Here is an 18,149-nt window from a genome sequence, read left to right as displayed (position 1 = left end):
AAAGCCTCTTGGGATTCCCAGACACCCAGACTCAGAGCACCCCACTTTTGGGGGCCAGTAGACAGCCATGATGATCAACTGGAAGCTACTGGGGATCCTGGTCCTTTGCCTGTTTACTGGAGGTGAGCTGGGAGCAGGCCAGGAATATCAGGGGTAAGGGGGATGGCCAAGATGACCAACCCTTAGTGAAGATGATCACTAAAAAGGAAAGGGGTGAATCAGGCACACAAACGTGGAAGGGATTCTGAAAATTTATATGAAGGGTATAGTTCAGAGCATTTTGGTTCAGAATCAATGTTTTGCTCTTTTGGGTGGGACCATGTGGCTGTTTCAGAGTTCAGATATGTTGGCTGAGGAAGGAATGTGTTAGGAATGGTGGGATCATTGTGGAGGTGGGATGTGGATGCCACATGTGGCCAAAGTGTAGATCACTTTGGGGTACAGTGGGGCCCATGCTAGCCAGGTGTGGCATAGAATAAAGATTATTTGGGGGAGGTGTCAGGCCCGTAACATTGGGCAAACGAATGGCTCAAAATCAATTTTCATGTTATTTTAAGACTGTGATAAATGTATGGAGAGTGCTTTGAAAATTACTTTGAGGTTTAGCTGGACAGCTCAGACTGTCCATCCCAAAGAGGTTCTGTCTCCTGTTCTGTAGGTGGGGTGGGGGGGTAACTACTACTCTTCACCCCTTACCTTTCTCCTTCCTCTTCTACAGGAATCTCAGGCAGCAAGGACCAACCTTCTACCCCACCCACAGAGGGCAGAGAGGAGGAGAGCTCCCCAGCATTGCCTCAGGGCCCTCCGATACCTGGTGACCCCTGGCCAGGGGCACCCCCTCTCTTTGAGGACCCTACACCTCCAAGCCCTACCCGTCCCTGGAGAGACCTGCCTGAAACTAGTGTCTGGCCCCCTGAGCCACCCAGCACTGATCCTCCTCAACCTACCCGGCCTGATGACCCCTGGCCAGCAGGACCCCAGCCCCCAGAAAACCCATGGCCACCTGCCCCTGAGGTAGACCATGGCCCTCGGGATGAGCCAGACCTTGACCCTCCCCGGGAAGAGTACAGATAACAGGGATCCCCAGGTGACTTGGGCCTCTAGGCAGAGTACTCCCAAGCTCATCTCTACCCTTTTGTTTCCCCTTAAAATTTCCCCAATTTTGCCTAACTCCTCATTCTCTCAACTTATTCTGATTTCAGAAGGAATCATCAATGTTTTGTCACCTCTTGGTATCCCTATTTAGTCCCCATATTTTCCCTCTTTTTCTTTGACAGCATAAGCACACACTCCTACCTCACCCAGTTCTCTCGTTGCCCCTACCTTCCACCTTCTCTTCTTCATCCCTGGGACCTGGGATTTCTGGGGCCAGGTGAGCAGACTGTGCTCTCTGCTGCCACCTGGTGGTATATGACTGGGACCCATCAGTAGACAAGGATGGCGCTTCCCTGAAATAGAAAAATAAAAACCATGTTTTCTTATTTCTGAATCTAGGCCACTTCTTTACCATTGATTATGTTTTTGAATATTCAGATACCCTTCTCACAGCCCTCAATTTGCAGAGGTCTGGAAGTAATCTGAGTTTCTATCTTTCCTACATGTCATGCAAAAAGGTGTAGGACTCTGCCTTGAAAATGCATCTAGCAGAATCAATGGTGTTCAGACCCAAGTTCCTTTATTTATGGGACCCCTGTATTGAAGAGTGAGAAAGGAAATTAGGTCTTTCTTTAATGACTCATAGTTTGCATGCCTCTGGCAGTACATGCAAACTTTCCCAGGGGTGTGTGGGCAGTTTTTTGTTGTTGTTTTGGGTACAGGGATTGAACTCAGGGGCACTCAACCACTGAGCCTCATCCCCAGCCCTATTTTGTATCTTATTTAGAGACGGGGTCTCACTGAGTTGCTTAGCACCTCGCTTTTGTTGAGGCTGGCTTTGAACTTGCCATCCTCCTGCCTCAACCTCCCGAGCCACTGGGATTACAGGTGTGCACCACCACATCCAGTGCATATGGGCAGTTTTAAGGCAATCAGTTTCCAGATGTATATAAGTAAGTCGCTTGCTCACCTTGAGCCTAACAGGGTACTCTTCCTGGAGCTGCCAAATTAAGATCTATGGGGGGCTGGGGATATAGCTCAGTTGGTAGAGTGCTTGCCTCACATGTATAAGGTCCTGGGTTCAATCCCCAGCATCACCAAAAAAGAAAAAAGAAGCCAATGGGAAATGTAAATCAGCCCTTTTCATCTCATTAAGAGAAGCATTTTCAATAAAAGTTTACTTTTTAATGTCTAAATATTGCCATGTTTGTTATTTTGACCAATTGTCTTACAATAACCCAGTGAAGAAGAACCATTTAACAGAGTCTTATGATTGATTGTAAGAAATAAATTTCAATTTATATGCACATTTTGTCAGAGATATATAATAAAAGACTTAGTAAAAAAAGGTATACAACAAAATATAAAAGATATCTACAATAAAAAATAAATTTTATTAGGGGAGATTCTATAGGAAAAGGAGACTGGAAAAGGAACTAAAGAGAAAAAGGAACAAGGCAAATTTCTATTTGGTTAAAGAGTATTGTAGGGACAGACGAGGCAAGGCACCAAAGACAGCAGGAAACAGTTTTATTTGGCTGCAGCCAGGTTCAGAGGGCACAGCTTTTACTATAATTAATCAATTCCCTGAACCCCGAATTCAGGTAGTTTCAGAATTTTATACCCAGCATGTAAAGGGAGGAGTTCAGAAGTTCACAGTCTGTGGAAGTTCACATAAAAGCAGCTCTTTCTTTCACTGTTCTTGGCAAGTTAACCCTTCAAGGACAACACCTAAGAAGGGGAGAGTTTCTTCTCCCCTTTCTTTCCTTCCCCTGTTAGCTGTTACCACGGAGCCCAATTGGTAATTTGTCTTATCATAGAAATGTAGACATCTCTGTGAAGCTCCAGCTCAAGGCCAGAGGCCTTGTTATAGGATTTGTCTTTTTTTTTTAATCACATCTTTCATTTGCAAACACACTTCTACAAACTACTATACTGGATACAAGTTTGTGAAAAACAAGTAAAGGGGCATTCAGCACCTGAAGTGCTGATTTCTTCCTGGCCAATGGCCAAGTAAAATACAACAACAGGAAAATAGGAAGTTTAACTACATTGAACATTTTTGTAGAGACTCTTTTGCTGACAATCCTAAAATCAACCATGGTAAAGATTTGTGGAGAAGCCCAGTTAAGATTTTTTGTAGAGAAAGGGAGTGCCACTACAAGGGCTTGTTCATGTATTTCTTAAATAGATATGAAAGTCTATGGTATTGTATTCCACCTGCTACATTTAAAAGAATGAAGTGATTTTTCATAGGTAAGTAGTTTCAAATCCCTGGAAAGTATATCCTTTCAAATTTAGCTTCATATTTAAACTGTTAGATGTTGTCTTAAAAATGTGTAAGGAGTACATCGTTTTTCAAAATTCTTTTATGAAACAGTTACTTTAAAAGGCAGGGGTTCAGAGATCCCAAATTCTTAACTCTAGTGTTAATCAAATGGCTGACCAGGTTGAGGGTTGAGGAGGGGCTAAAAGAAATTGAGGTACATGACCTTAAACTTACCCCTTAGTATCCCGTTTGCTTATGTGGTAACTCCCATTGAAACCTACAGATGACCCAAATAAAAAAATAAAAAATAAGCTTAGGGTTTAGTAATAATTTTATAACATAAAAGAATTATAAGGGTAAGCCTGGGAGGATTTTTTTTTTTTTTTTTTTTTGACATCGGGTGGAGGATGATTACTCTGGACTGGACCCAGAGATTTTCTACCACCCAACTACATCCCTAGTCCTTTCTGTTTTTTACTTTGAGACAAATCTCGCTAACAGGCTGGCCTCTAACTTGAGATTCTCTTGCCTCAGCCTTCCCAGTCTCTAGGAGTACAGGAGTGTGCCACCTGCCCCGGACCCTAGTAGGATTCAGTAGTCCCCCAAATAGATCAAATTTACCCATTCACTTATTATCTTATACCCTTAATATGTCCTCCAATTCCTGGAGCCATGGGAGATTATAAGAATATAAACAATAAAAATTTGTACTTTCTTCTCAAGGAAATTTAAAATGAAGCCAAGAGAGACAGGATTCATTTATTTATTTTAATTTTTTTTAGTTGTAGTTGGACACAACACCTTTTTTTTTTTTAAAGAGAGAGTGAGAGAGGAGAGAGAGAGAGAGAGAGAGAGAGAGAGAGAGAGAGAGAGAGAGAGAGAATTTTTAATATTTATTTTTTAGTTCTCGGCGGACACAACATCTTTGTTGGTATGTGGTGCTGAGGATCGAACCCGGGCCGCACGCATGCCAGGCGGGCGCGCTACCGCTTGAGCCACATCCCCAGCCCATAACAACACCTTTATTAAATTAAATAAATTTAAATTATTAAATAAAATAAATTAAATTTATTTGTTTATTTGTGTGTGTGTGTGATGCTGAGGAGCTAACCCATCGCCTCCCGTGTGCTAGGTGAACACTCTACTGCTGAGTTATAACTAAGTATGTGAATAAGAACCAAAGTAGTGGCTTTGGCAGTAAACACTGAGTTTAGAGTCACCACCGTGGTAGGAATAGTCAGAGGAGGCTCCTATATGTAAGTACTTCCCCTGCAGGACCTGGAGGAAAGGCAGGCTGTGGCAGGAAGAAGCTGCCAGCTGGTGCTCACAGGGCAGCTCTGGGCTAGCAGGCTAAGCAAGTGGCAGAAGGACCCAGGAGCCTGGGTGGCCAGGCAATTGCAGGCCTCTGCCTGTGCAAGTGCCTTCCCTCTGTTTGGAAGATCAGGACTTCCTCCCCTAGCCCTTTCCCCAACCAGTTAACCAGTTGTTCCCCCTCTGGGGAGGCTTTATTGCACCAGGTTCCACACACACACACACACACACACACACACACACACACGCAATGATTTTATTCACCATGTCTTCCCCTCTCAGGCCATGAGCCTCTTGGGAGCAGAGACAGTTGTGTTGGTACATTTCTTCTCTATAGACTCCACCATTTTAGTGGCCAGTGACTGATTCCCAGTGTGCTGTATCATTCCCAGTAGCCCTACCCATGCCTCTGGCTGGGTTGCAGGGAACTTTGCCTGGTGCCTCCTGCTGGAAGTTTCCCTCCACATCCTCCCACACAACCACACCCACTCCCACTCCCACTCCAGGGGACAATATGAATAACTGACAATATAAAGGCATCAGTACTTCAGTCCCCTGTACCAAAGTTGCCCTCCCTGAGACTTCCAATGGTTTTACTCATTTGCTTGGCCTCCTTCCCTTCCAGGTCCCACTTTCAAACCTCACCCACCCCTCCAGTCCCCATACACACCGTACTGTGGATTGAACCCAGAAGAGCTCTTACTGTCGGGCTACATCCCCAGCCCTTTTTAATTTTTGTTTTGAGATAGGGTCTTTGTTAAATTGGCCAGGCTGGCCTCCTCTTGCCATCCTCTTGCCTCGGCCTCCTGATTTGCTGGGATTACAGGCAACAGGCTTGCCCTAGCTCCATCACTTTCTTTACTTTCTTTGTTTCTTTTTCTTTTCTTTTTTTCTTTTTTTTTTTTTTTTTTTTTTTTTTGTACCAGGAATTGAACCCAATAGCACTCAACCACTGAACCACATCCCCAGACCACTTTATTTTCCATTTTGAAACAGGGTCTTGCTCAGTTGCTAAGACTGTCTTTGAACTTGGGATCATCCTGCCTCAGCCTCCTGAGCTGCATGTGCCATCATATCTAGCCGGGCTCTCATCACTTTTTAATGTACCTTTTTGTTGGGGGGGGGTGGAAGGTTACGAGGGATTAAAATAAGGGGCACTTGATTACTGAGCCACATCCCCAGATCTATGTTGTATTTTATTTACAGACAGGGTCTCACTGAGTTGCTTAGCACTTCACTTTTGCTGAGCCTGGCTTTGAACTTATGAACCTCCTGCCTCAGCCTCCCAAGCTTCTGGGATTACAGGCATATGCCACTGTACCCAGCTACATCTGCAGTTCTTAACATTCTGCTACTACTTTTTTTTTTTTCCTTCATAACTGGGGATTGAACCCAGGGACATTTTGCCACTGAGATACATTCCTAGCTCCTTTTATTTTATTTATTTATTTTTATTTTATTTTGAGAAGGGTCTCACTAAATTGCTGAGGCTGGCCTTGAACTTGTGATCCTTCTACCTCAGACTCCTGAGTTACTGGGATTACAGGCATACACTACTGTACCCAGTCTTTTTTAAAATTTTGAGACAGGGTCTCACTTAATTTCCCAGGATGGCCTCCTTCCCCAGCCTTCCAAATCACTAGGATTATAGGTGTGGGCCACCATCCCTAGCAACATCCTGCTACTTTATTTAATTCTTCAACATTGTGTTGGTTTCCATGTCTTTCTCTCCTTGTAAAGAGAGAAAGAGAGCAGAGACTGGGAGCTGTTTTTGTATCCCTTACTTTTCTCCTAGTTTCTGGTCCAGAAGATGTTCAATAAAACAAATTCTTAGCCTTATTTCACAGATTAGGAAACTATGCTAGACAGGCACAATGATACAACCCTGTAACTCCAGGAACTCAGGAGGCTGAGGCAGGATGATGGCATGTTTGAGGTCAGTCTCAGTAATTGAGACCCTGTCTCAAAAAAACCAAAAAACACACAAATAAATAAAATAAAACAAAACAAACAAACAACAACAACAACAAAACAGGATTAGGAATGTAGCTCTGTAGTAAAGTGTTCTCCTTTTGGTACCAGGGATTGAACCCAGGGACACCCAATTACTGAGCCACAATCCCAACACTTTTTGTATTTTATTTAGAGACAGTCTCCCTGAGTTGCTTAGGGCCTTGCTAATTTGCTGAGGCTGGCTTTGAACTTGCTACCCTCCTGCCTCAGGCTCCCGAACCGATGGGATTACAGACATGCACCACAGTGCCTGGCTAAAGTGCCCTTCTGTTAAATCATCATCTCCTACCATCAAAATAAATAAATAAATAAATAAATAAATTAATTAATTAAAATAAAGATAATAGAAAAAAATAAGAAACTTCACTAAGTACTAACAGAGGCAACTCACCTGTGCAAGACATATTACATGTGCCAAAGTCAGACTGCCTGGCTTCAAATCAATTCTCAGTTCCATACAACAGGTGGGTTGAAAGGGAGAGAGAAGGAGGAAGCATGAGGTCATTGGGGATTTTAATACCTATTAATAGCAGTGGGTATTGGCACTCAAACATGCCATGTTTATTAGCTGGGGAGACTGAGACTGGATGGTATGGAGTATTAACACAGGGAAACCCATTGTGTCACCTTATCCATCAGGTTAGACAATGCCAATTGCTCTTTGTCTGCCTTGGCTGACCTCACCTGGGAGTGAATGCAGTGGGGACAGCGTCACATCTTATGTCAACAAGGAGTCATGGAATTAAATAATAGAATAGGATCACAGATCTACAGAACAATAGCATAGTACTTTGAACACGGCAGATAGTCAATAAATGCTTGCCAATGAAAGAGAAGAATCTAGAACTAGTGTCCTGCTATAGTCTAATTACAGAAGCCAAGTTACCCTGAGAAAGCATCGGGCACAGCCCTCAGCCTTTGGGCAGAAGAATCATGTCTTTGGACTAGACCAGAGGAGATGGTTGTCTGCCCTGCTTTGAAGATCTCCAGACAGGGAAACTCCAAACCATCCATTTGTTTCCTCATTTGTCCATACATCCAGCATTTATTGAGCTTCTGCTGTGTGGGATGCTGGGTCACGGTGACAATCCCAGGAAGCAGTTTCAGTCCTCCCTGCCCTCAAGGAGCTCTGGGTCTAGGGAGGAAACAAGCATGTCTATCATGGCAATAAGATGGGATAAAAGAGGGCACATCTGAGGCAAGAGCCCAGGAGAGAAGTCCCAAGTCCTCTGCCAGTTTTATGTTTGGAATTCATTTGACCAAAAAAGATTTGTTTTGGTATAAATTTAAGCTCTCTTGATGTACATTATTTTCTTTCTCTCTCTTTTTTTTCTCCATGATGCTAGGGATGGAACCCAGGGCCTTATGCACTGAGTCACATTCCTAGTATCACCTCCCCTTATTTTATTTTATTATTTTGAGATGGGGTCTTGCTATGTTACCCAGAATGCTCCTGAACTCACAGGATCAAGTGATCCTCTCTCCTTAGCTTCCCAAGTAGCTAAGACTCAGATGGCAGGTGGGCATTACCATAGCTGGCTCCTGATTCCCCTCCCCCCCTCCCCCCCCCCCCCTCCCTCCCTCCCTCCCTCCCTCTCTCTCTCTCTCTCTCTCTCTCTCTCTCTCTCTCTCTCTCTCTCTCTCTCTCTCTCTCTCTCTCTCTCGTGTGTGTGTGTGTGTGTGTGTGTGTGTGTGTGTGTGTGTGTGTGTTGCATTGGGGATGGAACCCAGGGCCTTGTGCATACTAAGCAACTACTCTACCACTGAGCTACATTCCCTGCCCCATGGCTTCTAATTTTTAATTAAGTGCCTTCTAGGTGCCTGGCATTAGTTCTAAAAACTTGTTGAATTAAAACAAATTCAGCCTGAAATCCTCAAAGGTAGTCAACAATTGCCCCAGTTTTCCTTTTTGTAGCCTAATCTCTATGCGGTGAGAGCATCAGACTGTGATGCAGGCTCTTTTCCTCACTCTGTCATATATTATCAGTGTGGTCTTGGGATGTAATTCTAGGGAATTCCTTTAATTATCTCTAAACTTGCACGCACTGCTGAGAGCCTTGGTTTCTTTGCGTGGGTGTTTCTCAGTCTGCCATCAGAGGGCAGCCTAGAGGCTCCTCTCAGGTGTTTCTCTTGGCTCTCACTCCTTGCCTGTTGTTGGTCTTATTAATATCATGCGCTCCTGGCCATTGTCAGCACACACAAGAATCTTCTTAGTCACCAAGTGACCCCTCAAGATCAGCCAGACACCTAAAGTGAGGTGAGGCAGGCTCAGGAGCCCCCAGTAAAATGCAGCCCTCAGATTGCTTGGCCAGTGGTCCAAAAATCACTACTGATACTTTCTCTCATATATTATTTATTTGTGGTATTGGGGATCAAACTCAGGGCCTTGTGCATGCAAGGCAAGCACTCTACCAACTGAGCTATATCCTCAGCCTTCATATATTATTTATTGAGTTCCTTCAAAAGCAGGTGCTCTAGGGGTGTGGAAACTGCTATGAGGCAAAGGAATGGGGTTACTATGCTCACAGGACTTACCTCCCAGTGGGGGAAGTGAAGGCTCAATAGGCATACAGGGTATCTGTAATACGAGGTTGTGTAGTGATAAATACTATAAAACACAGTAAGGCAGAGGAAGGAGAATGATGGTTTGTGTGTGGGGCTGGGTCATACTTTAAAGTGGAAAATTCATGGAGGACAGGGAGCAGTGGTGCATACCTGTAATCCCAGTGAGCTGAGAGATTGAGACTGGGGGATGGCAAGTTCAAGGCCAACCTCAGCACTTTAGGGAGGCTCTCAACAAATTAGGGAGACCTTTCTCAAAATAAAATAAAACAAAATAAAAGGACCAGTGGTATAGCTTAGTGGTAAAACACTCCTGAATTCAATTGTCAGTATAAAAAAACGTTTTAAAAAAATGAAAAATCGGGCTGGGGATGTGGCTCAAGCGGTAGCGCGCTCGCCTGGCATGCGTGTGGCCCGGGTTCGATCTTCAGCACCACATACCAACAAAGATGTTGTGTCCGCCGAGAACTAAAAAATAAATATTAAAAATTCTCTCTTTCCTTTCTCTCCTCTCTCTCTCTTTAAAAAAAAAAAAATGAAAAATCACGGAGGATGTACCTAAGGAGATGACAGACAACAAGAACTGAGTGAAATAAGCAAGCAAACCAGGCTTATGGGAATATCTGGGGAGAAGAGGCAAAAAAAAAAAAAAAAAACAAACAAACAAACAAAAAACAAACCAACCAACCAAACAAACAAAAAAACAGCTTGTAGAATGCGGCATCAGGATGCAAAACCCCAGCTACTGGTAGTAGGCATCATGCTTAATTCCTTGAACTTATTTGTCCAAAGGACAGATAATAACTCGCATCTTGAGAGACTCTAGATAAATCCTGCACACGAAAATGTTGGTAATGAACTAAGTGTCTTGCACTGTCCAGGAATCAGAGCTGTTCTCTGGTGCAGATGGTGTAGTCCTGGGATCAGCCTCTCCAATAGGAGTCCATGCTTACTGGTCACTTCTGTGTGCTGAGTGGTATATCAGGTACTAGGGGAACTGGGGAATTGGAGAAGCCAATTGGAGAAGCTGTTCATGAGGAACCCTTGGCCAGAGGTGCTCAGACAGGTTAGAAGACAGCACAGAAGTCCTGTCCCTGGCCTAAAAGTCCCTCTCCTGGTATAAGTCCCCCAACCTTTCCCTAGACCATGAGACCACAGTCAGGCTGTGCCCAGGGCCTCTCTCTTCCTCTCCTGCAAGTTTCTCCTCCATGGGGAAGGGAACTGGATCTGTAATTCTGGGTGACCAATAACAATAAAAAGCATTAGTATGTGGAAAGAAGGACTATTTAATAGATGCACACGATGAGCAGACAAGGAGCACTGGTTTCCCTGATGCTGGCTCCACAGAACAGAGAAGGGAAAAATATTTTGTTAGTCTGAGAGCTAATCACAGCCTCTATCTGCATCTCCTCACAGGATGAGAGGGGTGGTGGCCAAATTAGATGTCACTTAAACAGGGCCATGAAGTCTTGAGCTCCGGGAGCATGACTGACCCTTAGCTGACTCCCTGCTGCTTTGGGGAAGGAGGGGTGAAGGGATAAGATGGAGCACGCAGGGGCTAGGGTTTTGGCTCAGTGGTAGATCACTTGCCTGGCATGTGTGAGGCCCTGGATTCGATCCTCAGCACCACATATAAATAAATAAAATAAAATAAAAGATCTATTTACAACTAAAAAGTATTTTTTTTTTCACATATAGAACACATTTTTAATATCTCTGGTTGTAAATAAAGTGTATTCACACCATTCGTGTCATCATACATGTACTTAGGGAAACAATGTCCATCTCATTCCACCATCTTTTTACAACTCTTGCCCCCTCCCTTCCCCTCCCTCCCCTTTGCTGTAGCTAGAGTTCATCTAATCTTCACATGCGTCCCCTCCCAACCCCACTGTGAATCAGCCTCCTTATATTAGAGAAAACATTCGGCATTTGTTTTTTTGGGATTGGCTAACTTCACTTAGCATTATATTCTCCAACTCCATCCATTTACCTGCAAATGTCATGATTTTATTCTCTTTTATTGCTGAGTAATATTCCATTGTGTATAAATACCACATTTTCTTTTTTTTTTTTTATACTATTTTATTGTTGGTTGTTCAAAACATTACATAGTTCTTAATATACCATATTTCACAGATTGATTCAAGTGGGTTATGAACTCCCATTTTTTACCCCGTATACAGATTGCTGTGTCACATCAGTTACATTTCCATTGATTTATAAATTGCCTTTCTAGTGACTGATGTATTCTGCTGTCTATCCCATTCTCCACTATCCCCCCTCCCCTCCCCTCCCCTCCCCTCCCCTTCTCTCTCTCCACCCCCTCTACTAAAAATCGTTTCAAAAAGTATTTAAAAAAAAGATGGGGGTGCAGATAGCCTGATGGGCAGGATCCTCATTTGTCAATTCCTCCTCTTTCAGGAGTTAAGCCTGAAGATGCACCTGACTCTGATCCCAGTCCTCACTCCCATGGGCCCTGGGTCCTGCCAAGAGGATGAGAACAGGGGATGGGGTAGGGAAAAGGGAGGCTGACTAGGCCAAACTCAGGAGAGCAGTTCTGGAGGTAAGAGGGACAGAGAGGGAGACAGGCAGGGAAAAAGGAAGGAAGGATTGAGCAGAGAAGAGCCATACCACTGGATATTCTGAAGGAGAAGGATTGAGAGGTTAGGCTGCTCCCCTGAGCAGTGATTCTTAGCCAGGGGCAACATGTTACCTGGGTGGGGACCCCTAGCAGAACCCCCTAGGGAATTGTTAAAATACCCAGCACTGTCCTACCCCACCCCCAGCACAAGATGAATGCCTTGTCCAAGGGGAAATCCTTGCACTTCCTCATCACAGCCATGTGAACGCTGCTATTTGTTAATGGAAGTTTGTTGTGTCTTAAAAAAAAAAAAAATCCAGTAGAGAGAAGAGTGGTTCAGGGGAGTTAGTCACTCATGAGGAATGAGGGCGGGACAGACAGAGAGAACACAGGGAGTTGGTGAATGGCTCTGTTTTAGAGCCAGGTGCACAAATCAGTCTCCTTGCTTTCCACACAGGGCTCTCCTGGAGGTAGGGCCTCCATACTGCCATAGTGTATCCCACCCCCACCCCAGTACCTTTGGGGTCTTTGCACATGGTGAATGTGTTTAGGGGAGAGGACAAAGAAGCCAGAAAGGAGGGAAACTTTTTCCTGAGTAAGGTGGAAAGAGGAAAGTTAGCCTGGACACATTTGTTTATTCTTTCATTCCAAAAAATCACCAAGTACCTATCACAGCTGAGATCAGAGAGCTCAAGGAACACAAGGGTGCTGTGCTCACTGTCCTGAAACCCTCCAGGTGAAGAGAAATGGTTTCTGCCACATTTTGAAGTCTAAATTGCATGCCCTAGAATCTATTTGAAAAGAGGATGTAGGAGTCAGGGCCAGGGAGAGCACGAACTGGTTCACCCTTGCCCGTCTACCATGGTCCACTCCTACAGAGGGCAGAGGGGTGCTCCCCAGAGGGAGGCAGAGAATTAAGAGACAGGACTGAGGGGAGCTGTTCCCCTGGTCACATGGGGCAGCACAGGTGGGGTCTGCCCCATCCTGCACAGACCAGCAGGAACTCCACATGCAGATGAGTCCTCTCCTTCTCTGCCCTTTTGGTCACGAGAGTAGCCAAGTGAAGCACGTAGATGACTCAGGGCCACCCGTCCTCACTACAGGAAAAACAACTCAGAGGACATTCCCAGTGGGAGTGGGCCAAGAGTGTCAGCTCCCACTCGAGGGAGAGATGGGTGTTGTGACTGGAGATGAGTCCACACAGGTGACACAGGTGATGGAGAAAGAGAGGGGAGGAGGGGGAAAGGCCTTCTGCCTGAGCTGAGAGGAGCAGAGGCAGGGAGGAGCCTGGGTCCTGGGCTTCCGAGGGACTCTGGGTGTCCTCTGTCCACCTCTCCTGTCACAAATTATATCTGTTTTCAAGCTTTCCCTCATCTTTGTCTACTCCATTTCCTTTTCCCCAGCCTGTCCCAAGTCTACAATGTTTCCCTCCATGGAATCCTTGTTCTAGAACTTCTGCCCTGACATTTAGACCCACTGGTGAAATGGAAGGGTGGGAAGCTGCGTGGGAGGGACCTCGTGTGCCCCTTACTCCCTGGCTTAAAGGTCCTTAACTTCTGAGACTTGGAGAGAAGCAGGAACCGTCTCTCTAGAGACATGCATGAGGAATTTTGCACATATGCTTACAGGGTGTGAGGAAGCTCTGAAGCCTGTCTGTGAAGCATTGCCATAGCATGGGGCACAGCGCTGGGGTGCAGAGTGGAGGGACCTAGGTGGGCTTGGAGGCCCCGCAGGCTTGGGTTGGAGTCTTTTCCAGACTTCTTTTTTGCTTTTTAGCAGCTGGCTCAGACATATTGTTTAAACTCAGTTTCCTCCTTTGGGAAAAAGGGAGAGAAGCGTTTACCCCAAGGGACCATAGTGAAGATTCAACGTGACAATAAAGATCCAGTACCAAGTTGGGCAGTCAATCAATGGGGCTCTCCTCCCCTGGCTTCCTCTTTGACCATACAAGTCTATTCAAAAGCCTTTGGTTCCCTGTGTTCTCTATATTTACTCTATTTTCTATAAAATCCAAATTTATTTTGCCTGGTGTTAGAGGTCTCTAGGAATCCTGGTGCTAACAGGCTGGCTGTCCATCCATCCTACTGTTCCTGTGCTTGTGCCCCGTCATCCACTCATTCTCAGTACACCCCACAGATCCACCACCAGGCCCTGGGTCTGAGCTTCCTGCTCTTCTCATCACTCCTCAAGGCGCAGGGAAATTCTGTCACTACTCAAAGCCAAGGACCTGTCTTTTCCACTCAAGGCTTCTCTCTGTGCTGCATGTCGCCGACTGGTCTGTAGCTCCTTCAGGGCAAGGAATAATCCATCTTCCTCTTCATTGAACTTCCAAAGCACAGGTATGGTGAGCCAGTTCCTGGTAGAGAGGAGACTGGAGTGGACAGCCACCTTCTTCCTTGCCAGGTTTCTGTTCTCACGACTAAAAGGCTCAGGGGTCACTCCAGTTCAACTGGGCTAACTGGGCTGCATGAAATAACCACACAAGAGACACAAATATCTTTTTCTTTGGGGTCGCTGTGACGGCTCCTCTGACCTTAAAGGTCCGCAGAAAGAGAGAGAGCGAGAGCACGCGTGACCCCTTTTATCGAGGAGAAGTTGAAAGAAGCAGCCACGTGAGACAATCCACCGGAGAAAGTTCCACTTTATTGCAAAAGGCTGTGTGCTTATATAGATCTAAGGAGAGATAGCAGGGCTTAGATAAATGGCGGGCCACCCGTTTATTGGCAAGTTCTTCCAGATATCAGTTCTGGAGCACACGGAATTAGTTCTTATTGGGACTAAGGTTCCCCGCCACCGAGATTTGAAATATTGGCACCGGCAGGAGAGTTCACGCCCGCGGGAACTTTTCGCACCAGTGGAAAAAGGGGAAAGCAGGAAGCCATGTTGGGGTTTTTCCTGGGGTGCAGCTGCTGTTATACCTTTTCCCAACAGAAGTTATTTAAATGAGACCAGGGGTCAGGTTTCAGGGGGCTGAGTCTTTTTTTTTTTTTTTTTTTTTTTTTTTTTAGTTTTTGGCGGGCACAACATCCTTGTTTGTATGTGGTGCTGAGGATCGAACCTGGGCCGCACGCATGCCAGGCGAGTGGGCTACCGCTTGAGCCACATCCCCAGCCCAGAGTCTATCTTCATGATGTCCACTGTCAGCAGGTTGACTGACACCTGAGTAGGCCACACCCAAGGGCACAGTAAGAGAAGGGGACACACAAAAGGCACTTCCATGGAAGATTCTATCCTAAACAGGGCAAGGGGTTATATTACAATGGAACAGGTGAGCATAGCTTCACCCATGGGGCTGTAGCAAGACACACCCATTCACGAGGCACTGACCACATTTCTGTGACTGAGCGCCTCAGCACCCAGCCGGGGAGTGTGACCTAGTCACGTGTAAGGTTGGTCTCCCACACTTCCTCACAGATGCAAGGCAGGGACCCCCATCTCTTGTCTGCAGAAGGCACCACTTTGAACTTGATTTTCCTTCTGGGGGAGGGGGATGCTCATTCCACCAACACTTTCTCACCCAGTCCTCCCTCTGCTCTGGGTCCTTCTGCTGGAGTTAGTACAGTCTCACTGTGGAATCCAGCTGAACTACCTGTACTACTGCGGACATCCCCAGACTGACCAGCTCCCCACAGGATGACCCTGCCCTATGTGGGCACTCAACCAATGTCCCTTCCCTTCCTTAGCCCGTTAACTTCAGGGTTTCACTGCCTGAGCTGAGAGAAAGGCTAATGGTGAGACAAAGAACACAGCAGAGTAAAATAGAGCTACGCCACCTAATTGCAAGGGACACAGTCCAAGACCCCCAGTGACGACTGAAACAGTGTCTAGTACCTGACCCTATGTGTACTATACTATGATTTTTCCTGTCTATACATATCTATGATAAAGATTAATTTATACATTAGGCACAGGAAGATTAACAGCTATAAAATAGAATGATTATAACTATATTTTATGATAAAAGTTATTTAAAACTTATGACTTGTTTATTTCTGGAATTTTATATTTACCCACCAAAAGCAACTGAAAAGTGAAACTATGGATGGGGGACAGGGACCACTGCACAAGGGAGCTGATGGGACTTCAGGGAGGGCTGACTGGAGCTCCAGAGCCCAGATGTAGGCAGGACAGTTGGGGACCTGGGCAGCCCAGGGTGGTAGGATGAGAGGAAGAGTGGAAATAGAACAGGAGGGGAGCAGCCCGCCAAGGAATGCCCGAGTGGGTGGTTGGAGACTTGCCTGGAGGCCGAGAGAGACAGCCTCCTCCAGCGACTGTCCTGGCCAAAGGCTGACAGCAGCCAGGAGGAATGTAAAGAAGAAAACAAGACTCTGGCTGCTCAGGGGAAGCTTGTGCTGGAAAAGAACGACCCAGAGTCCCTGCATTCTCCTGCCTTCTCCCCACCCACTTGGGGACAGCCCAGCTGCTCTCCTCCATAAGGCTCCTTTCCCCTCTTCTCCCTGCCACTCCTGTCCCTGCTCCACACCCTTTCCCCTTCCCTAGATCCTAGATGGGGCCTGAGAGTCTAGGGAGGGGCGCTGATGTCCAGAGAGAGTAACATCATTTTAAGCAGCCCGGCCTCAGGTTTTCTACCCAAGGTGGGAAGGGAGTAGAGGAGAATCTCCCAGGGGGGGATGGGCTGGAGAGAGCCTGGGCTGTGGGTAAACCCTTCTACTATTTGTTTTCCCCCAAAGGGAGGATGCAGGCAGGAGCAGCAGTGGGGCTCCATTTCCTGAGTACCCATGCCAGGGGGACTGTGCCCTTGTATCATTCTTTCTGATAATTCCCTATATGATCTTTACAAAAACCTTCCAAGGCAGGCATTAATTAGAGTTAAGTGAAATTCCTCAGTGAATTCCAAGAGTTCAGTAGTCCCACGTGCCTAGTGGCTATAGCATCAGACAGCACAGATACAGGACATCTCCATCGCCATGCTGGCCACAAATCCAAGGCAGGTCAGGAGGCAGAGAGAACAGGATAGACCAACCAAAGGGCTCCAAGGACAGAGCTACCTTTGTGAGGAGACAAGAAGTTCTAGAAATGGGTTCAGGTGAGGGGAGGAGGACTTCACGGTGGCTGTTTGAGGAGACTGGGTAGGAGGACAGCCTCCTGGGCCCCTCCCTTTGATACTGATACTCCCCTACTCTCTACTCTCGGCAACACCGGTGAGAAATTGGTCAGGGTGGGGCCAGGACCAAAGCAGGAGGGAGGGAGATGCAGTGGAGGAGAAACCACCACCTCCCAGCAGATCCCAGGGCTCTTTGCCTTCTGTCTTTCAGGAACTCAGGAGACTATCTGGGCCTCCTTTATCCCACTAAGACATGGCTAGCTACTGCTTCCTGTTCACTCATTCAGGCCAGAGAGCCAGCTAATGGGCTGCCAGGCCACCACCTTTCCAATTAGCCTTATTAGCCTCTTGCTCACCCTGAGAAGTCTAGGTCACCACCTTGGGGGAGAGGCTGTGAGTGGCTTGTGAGTAACTGAGGCCCAGCTATGACAGGGGTCCCCAGCCAAGGCCTCTTCCCAGGCTGAGTCCTGTCACCCAGTGCCCCTTATACTGTCCTTGGAACCCCCCCAGAAGGGAGATGCCAATGAGCTGGCTTTCAGAATCTGGATGTGAGAGGGAAAAGGTTCACTCACTGATAGGACACATAATGGGTAAGTGGCAAGCAGGCACTTGAGCAGCAGCAGCAGCAAGAGACAGAGGTGTGGGGGCAGATCTTCATATCTGAAGAAGGGAAGTAGAAGCCGAGTAACAGGAGCCCAAGGAAATGGGCAGACCTAGGGCTGTGGATGGGAACCCAGTGGGGCCAGAACCATGCAGCAGGGTGAGGTGGGGGCTGGAGCAGGGGTGGGGTACTTCCCAGGCACCAAAGGGAAAGCTGAAATGCCCACATCTTCGAGGGGAGGGAGGATGGGAGGATGGCAGTCGGACAGGCCAACCCTGGGAGGCAGCGAGTGAAGGAACCGGAGACTGGGTCCCAGGGTGAGAGTGGTGGCACCAGAGTGGGTGGCCATAGGGCAGAGCACCTGGTTCCAGGTTAAGCAATGAGGAGCCAGGGCAGGCCGGTCGGGCTGCAGGATCTGGGGCCCAGTGGCCATGGGTCCCCCACACTGTAGCCATCGCTGTTGCTGAGTAGGCAGATGCCCTGGCTGATTACTTCAGCTCCTCGGGCCACACCAACTGCCCCCAGGCACCCACCCCTTCCGCCCCTCCTCCCCTCCCCATAGTGACTCCTGCCCAGAGAATGTCCAACCCTAACATAAAGGCCCTGGGTGTCCACGAGTTGCTGTCAGTCAGAAGGCCACGCTGTCCGA

The 18,149-nt window shown here is 46.8% G+C and overlaps 1 protein-coding gene across 1 annotated transcript; it reads left to right on the top strand.

Annotated features, from left to right (window-relative positions):
• Window positions 1-67: 67 nt before the first annotated feature.
• Window positions 68-1,442, top strand: PSORS1C2 (psoriasis susceptibility 1 candidate 2; the record flags this gene model as incomplete). Its single annotated transcript, XM_081296258.1, has 2 exons — window positions 68-122; window positions 719-1,442. The coding sequence occupies 2 exons, from the start codon at window positions 68-70 to the stop codon at window positions 1,072-1,074; spliced, it is 411 nt and encodes a 136-aa protein (XP_081152384.1). The 3' UTR covers window positions 1,075-1,442.
• Window positions 1,443-18,149: the final 16,707 nt, after the last annotated feature.

The sequence above is a fragment of the Spermophilus citellus genome (assembly GCF_964194105.1).
Source record: "Spermophilus citellus genome assembly, chromosome: 5".
Lineage (NCBI taxonomy): Eukaryota > Metazoa > Chordata > Mammalia > Rodentia > Sciuridae > Spermophilus > Spermophilus citellus.
Note: the sequence above shows the minus strand (reverse complement) of the source record. Positions and strands in the feature narration are given on the sequence as shown.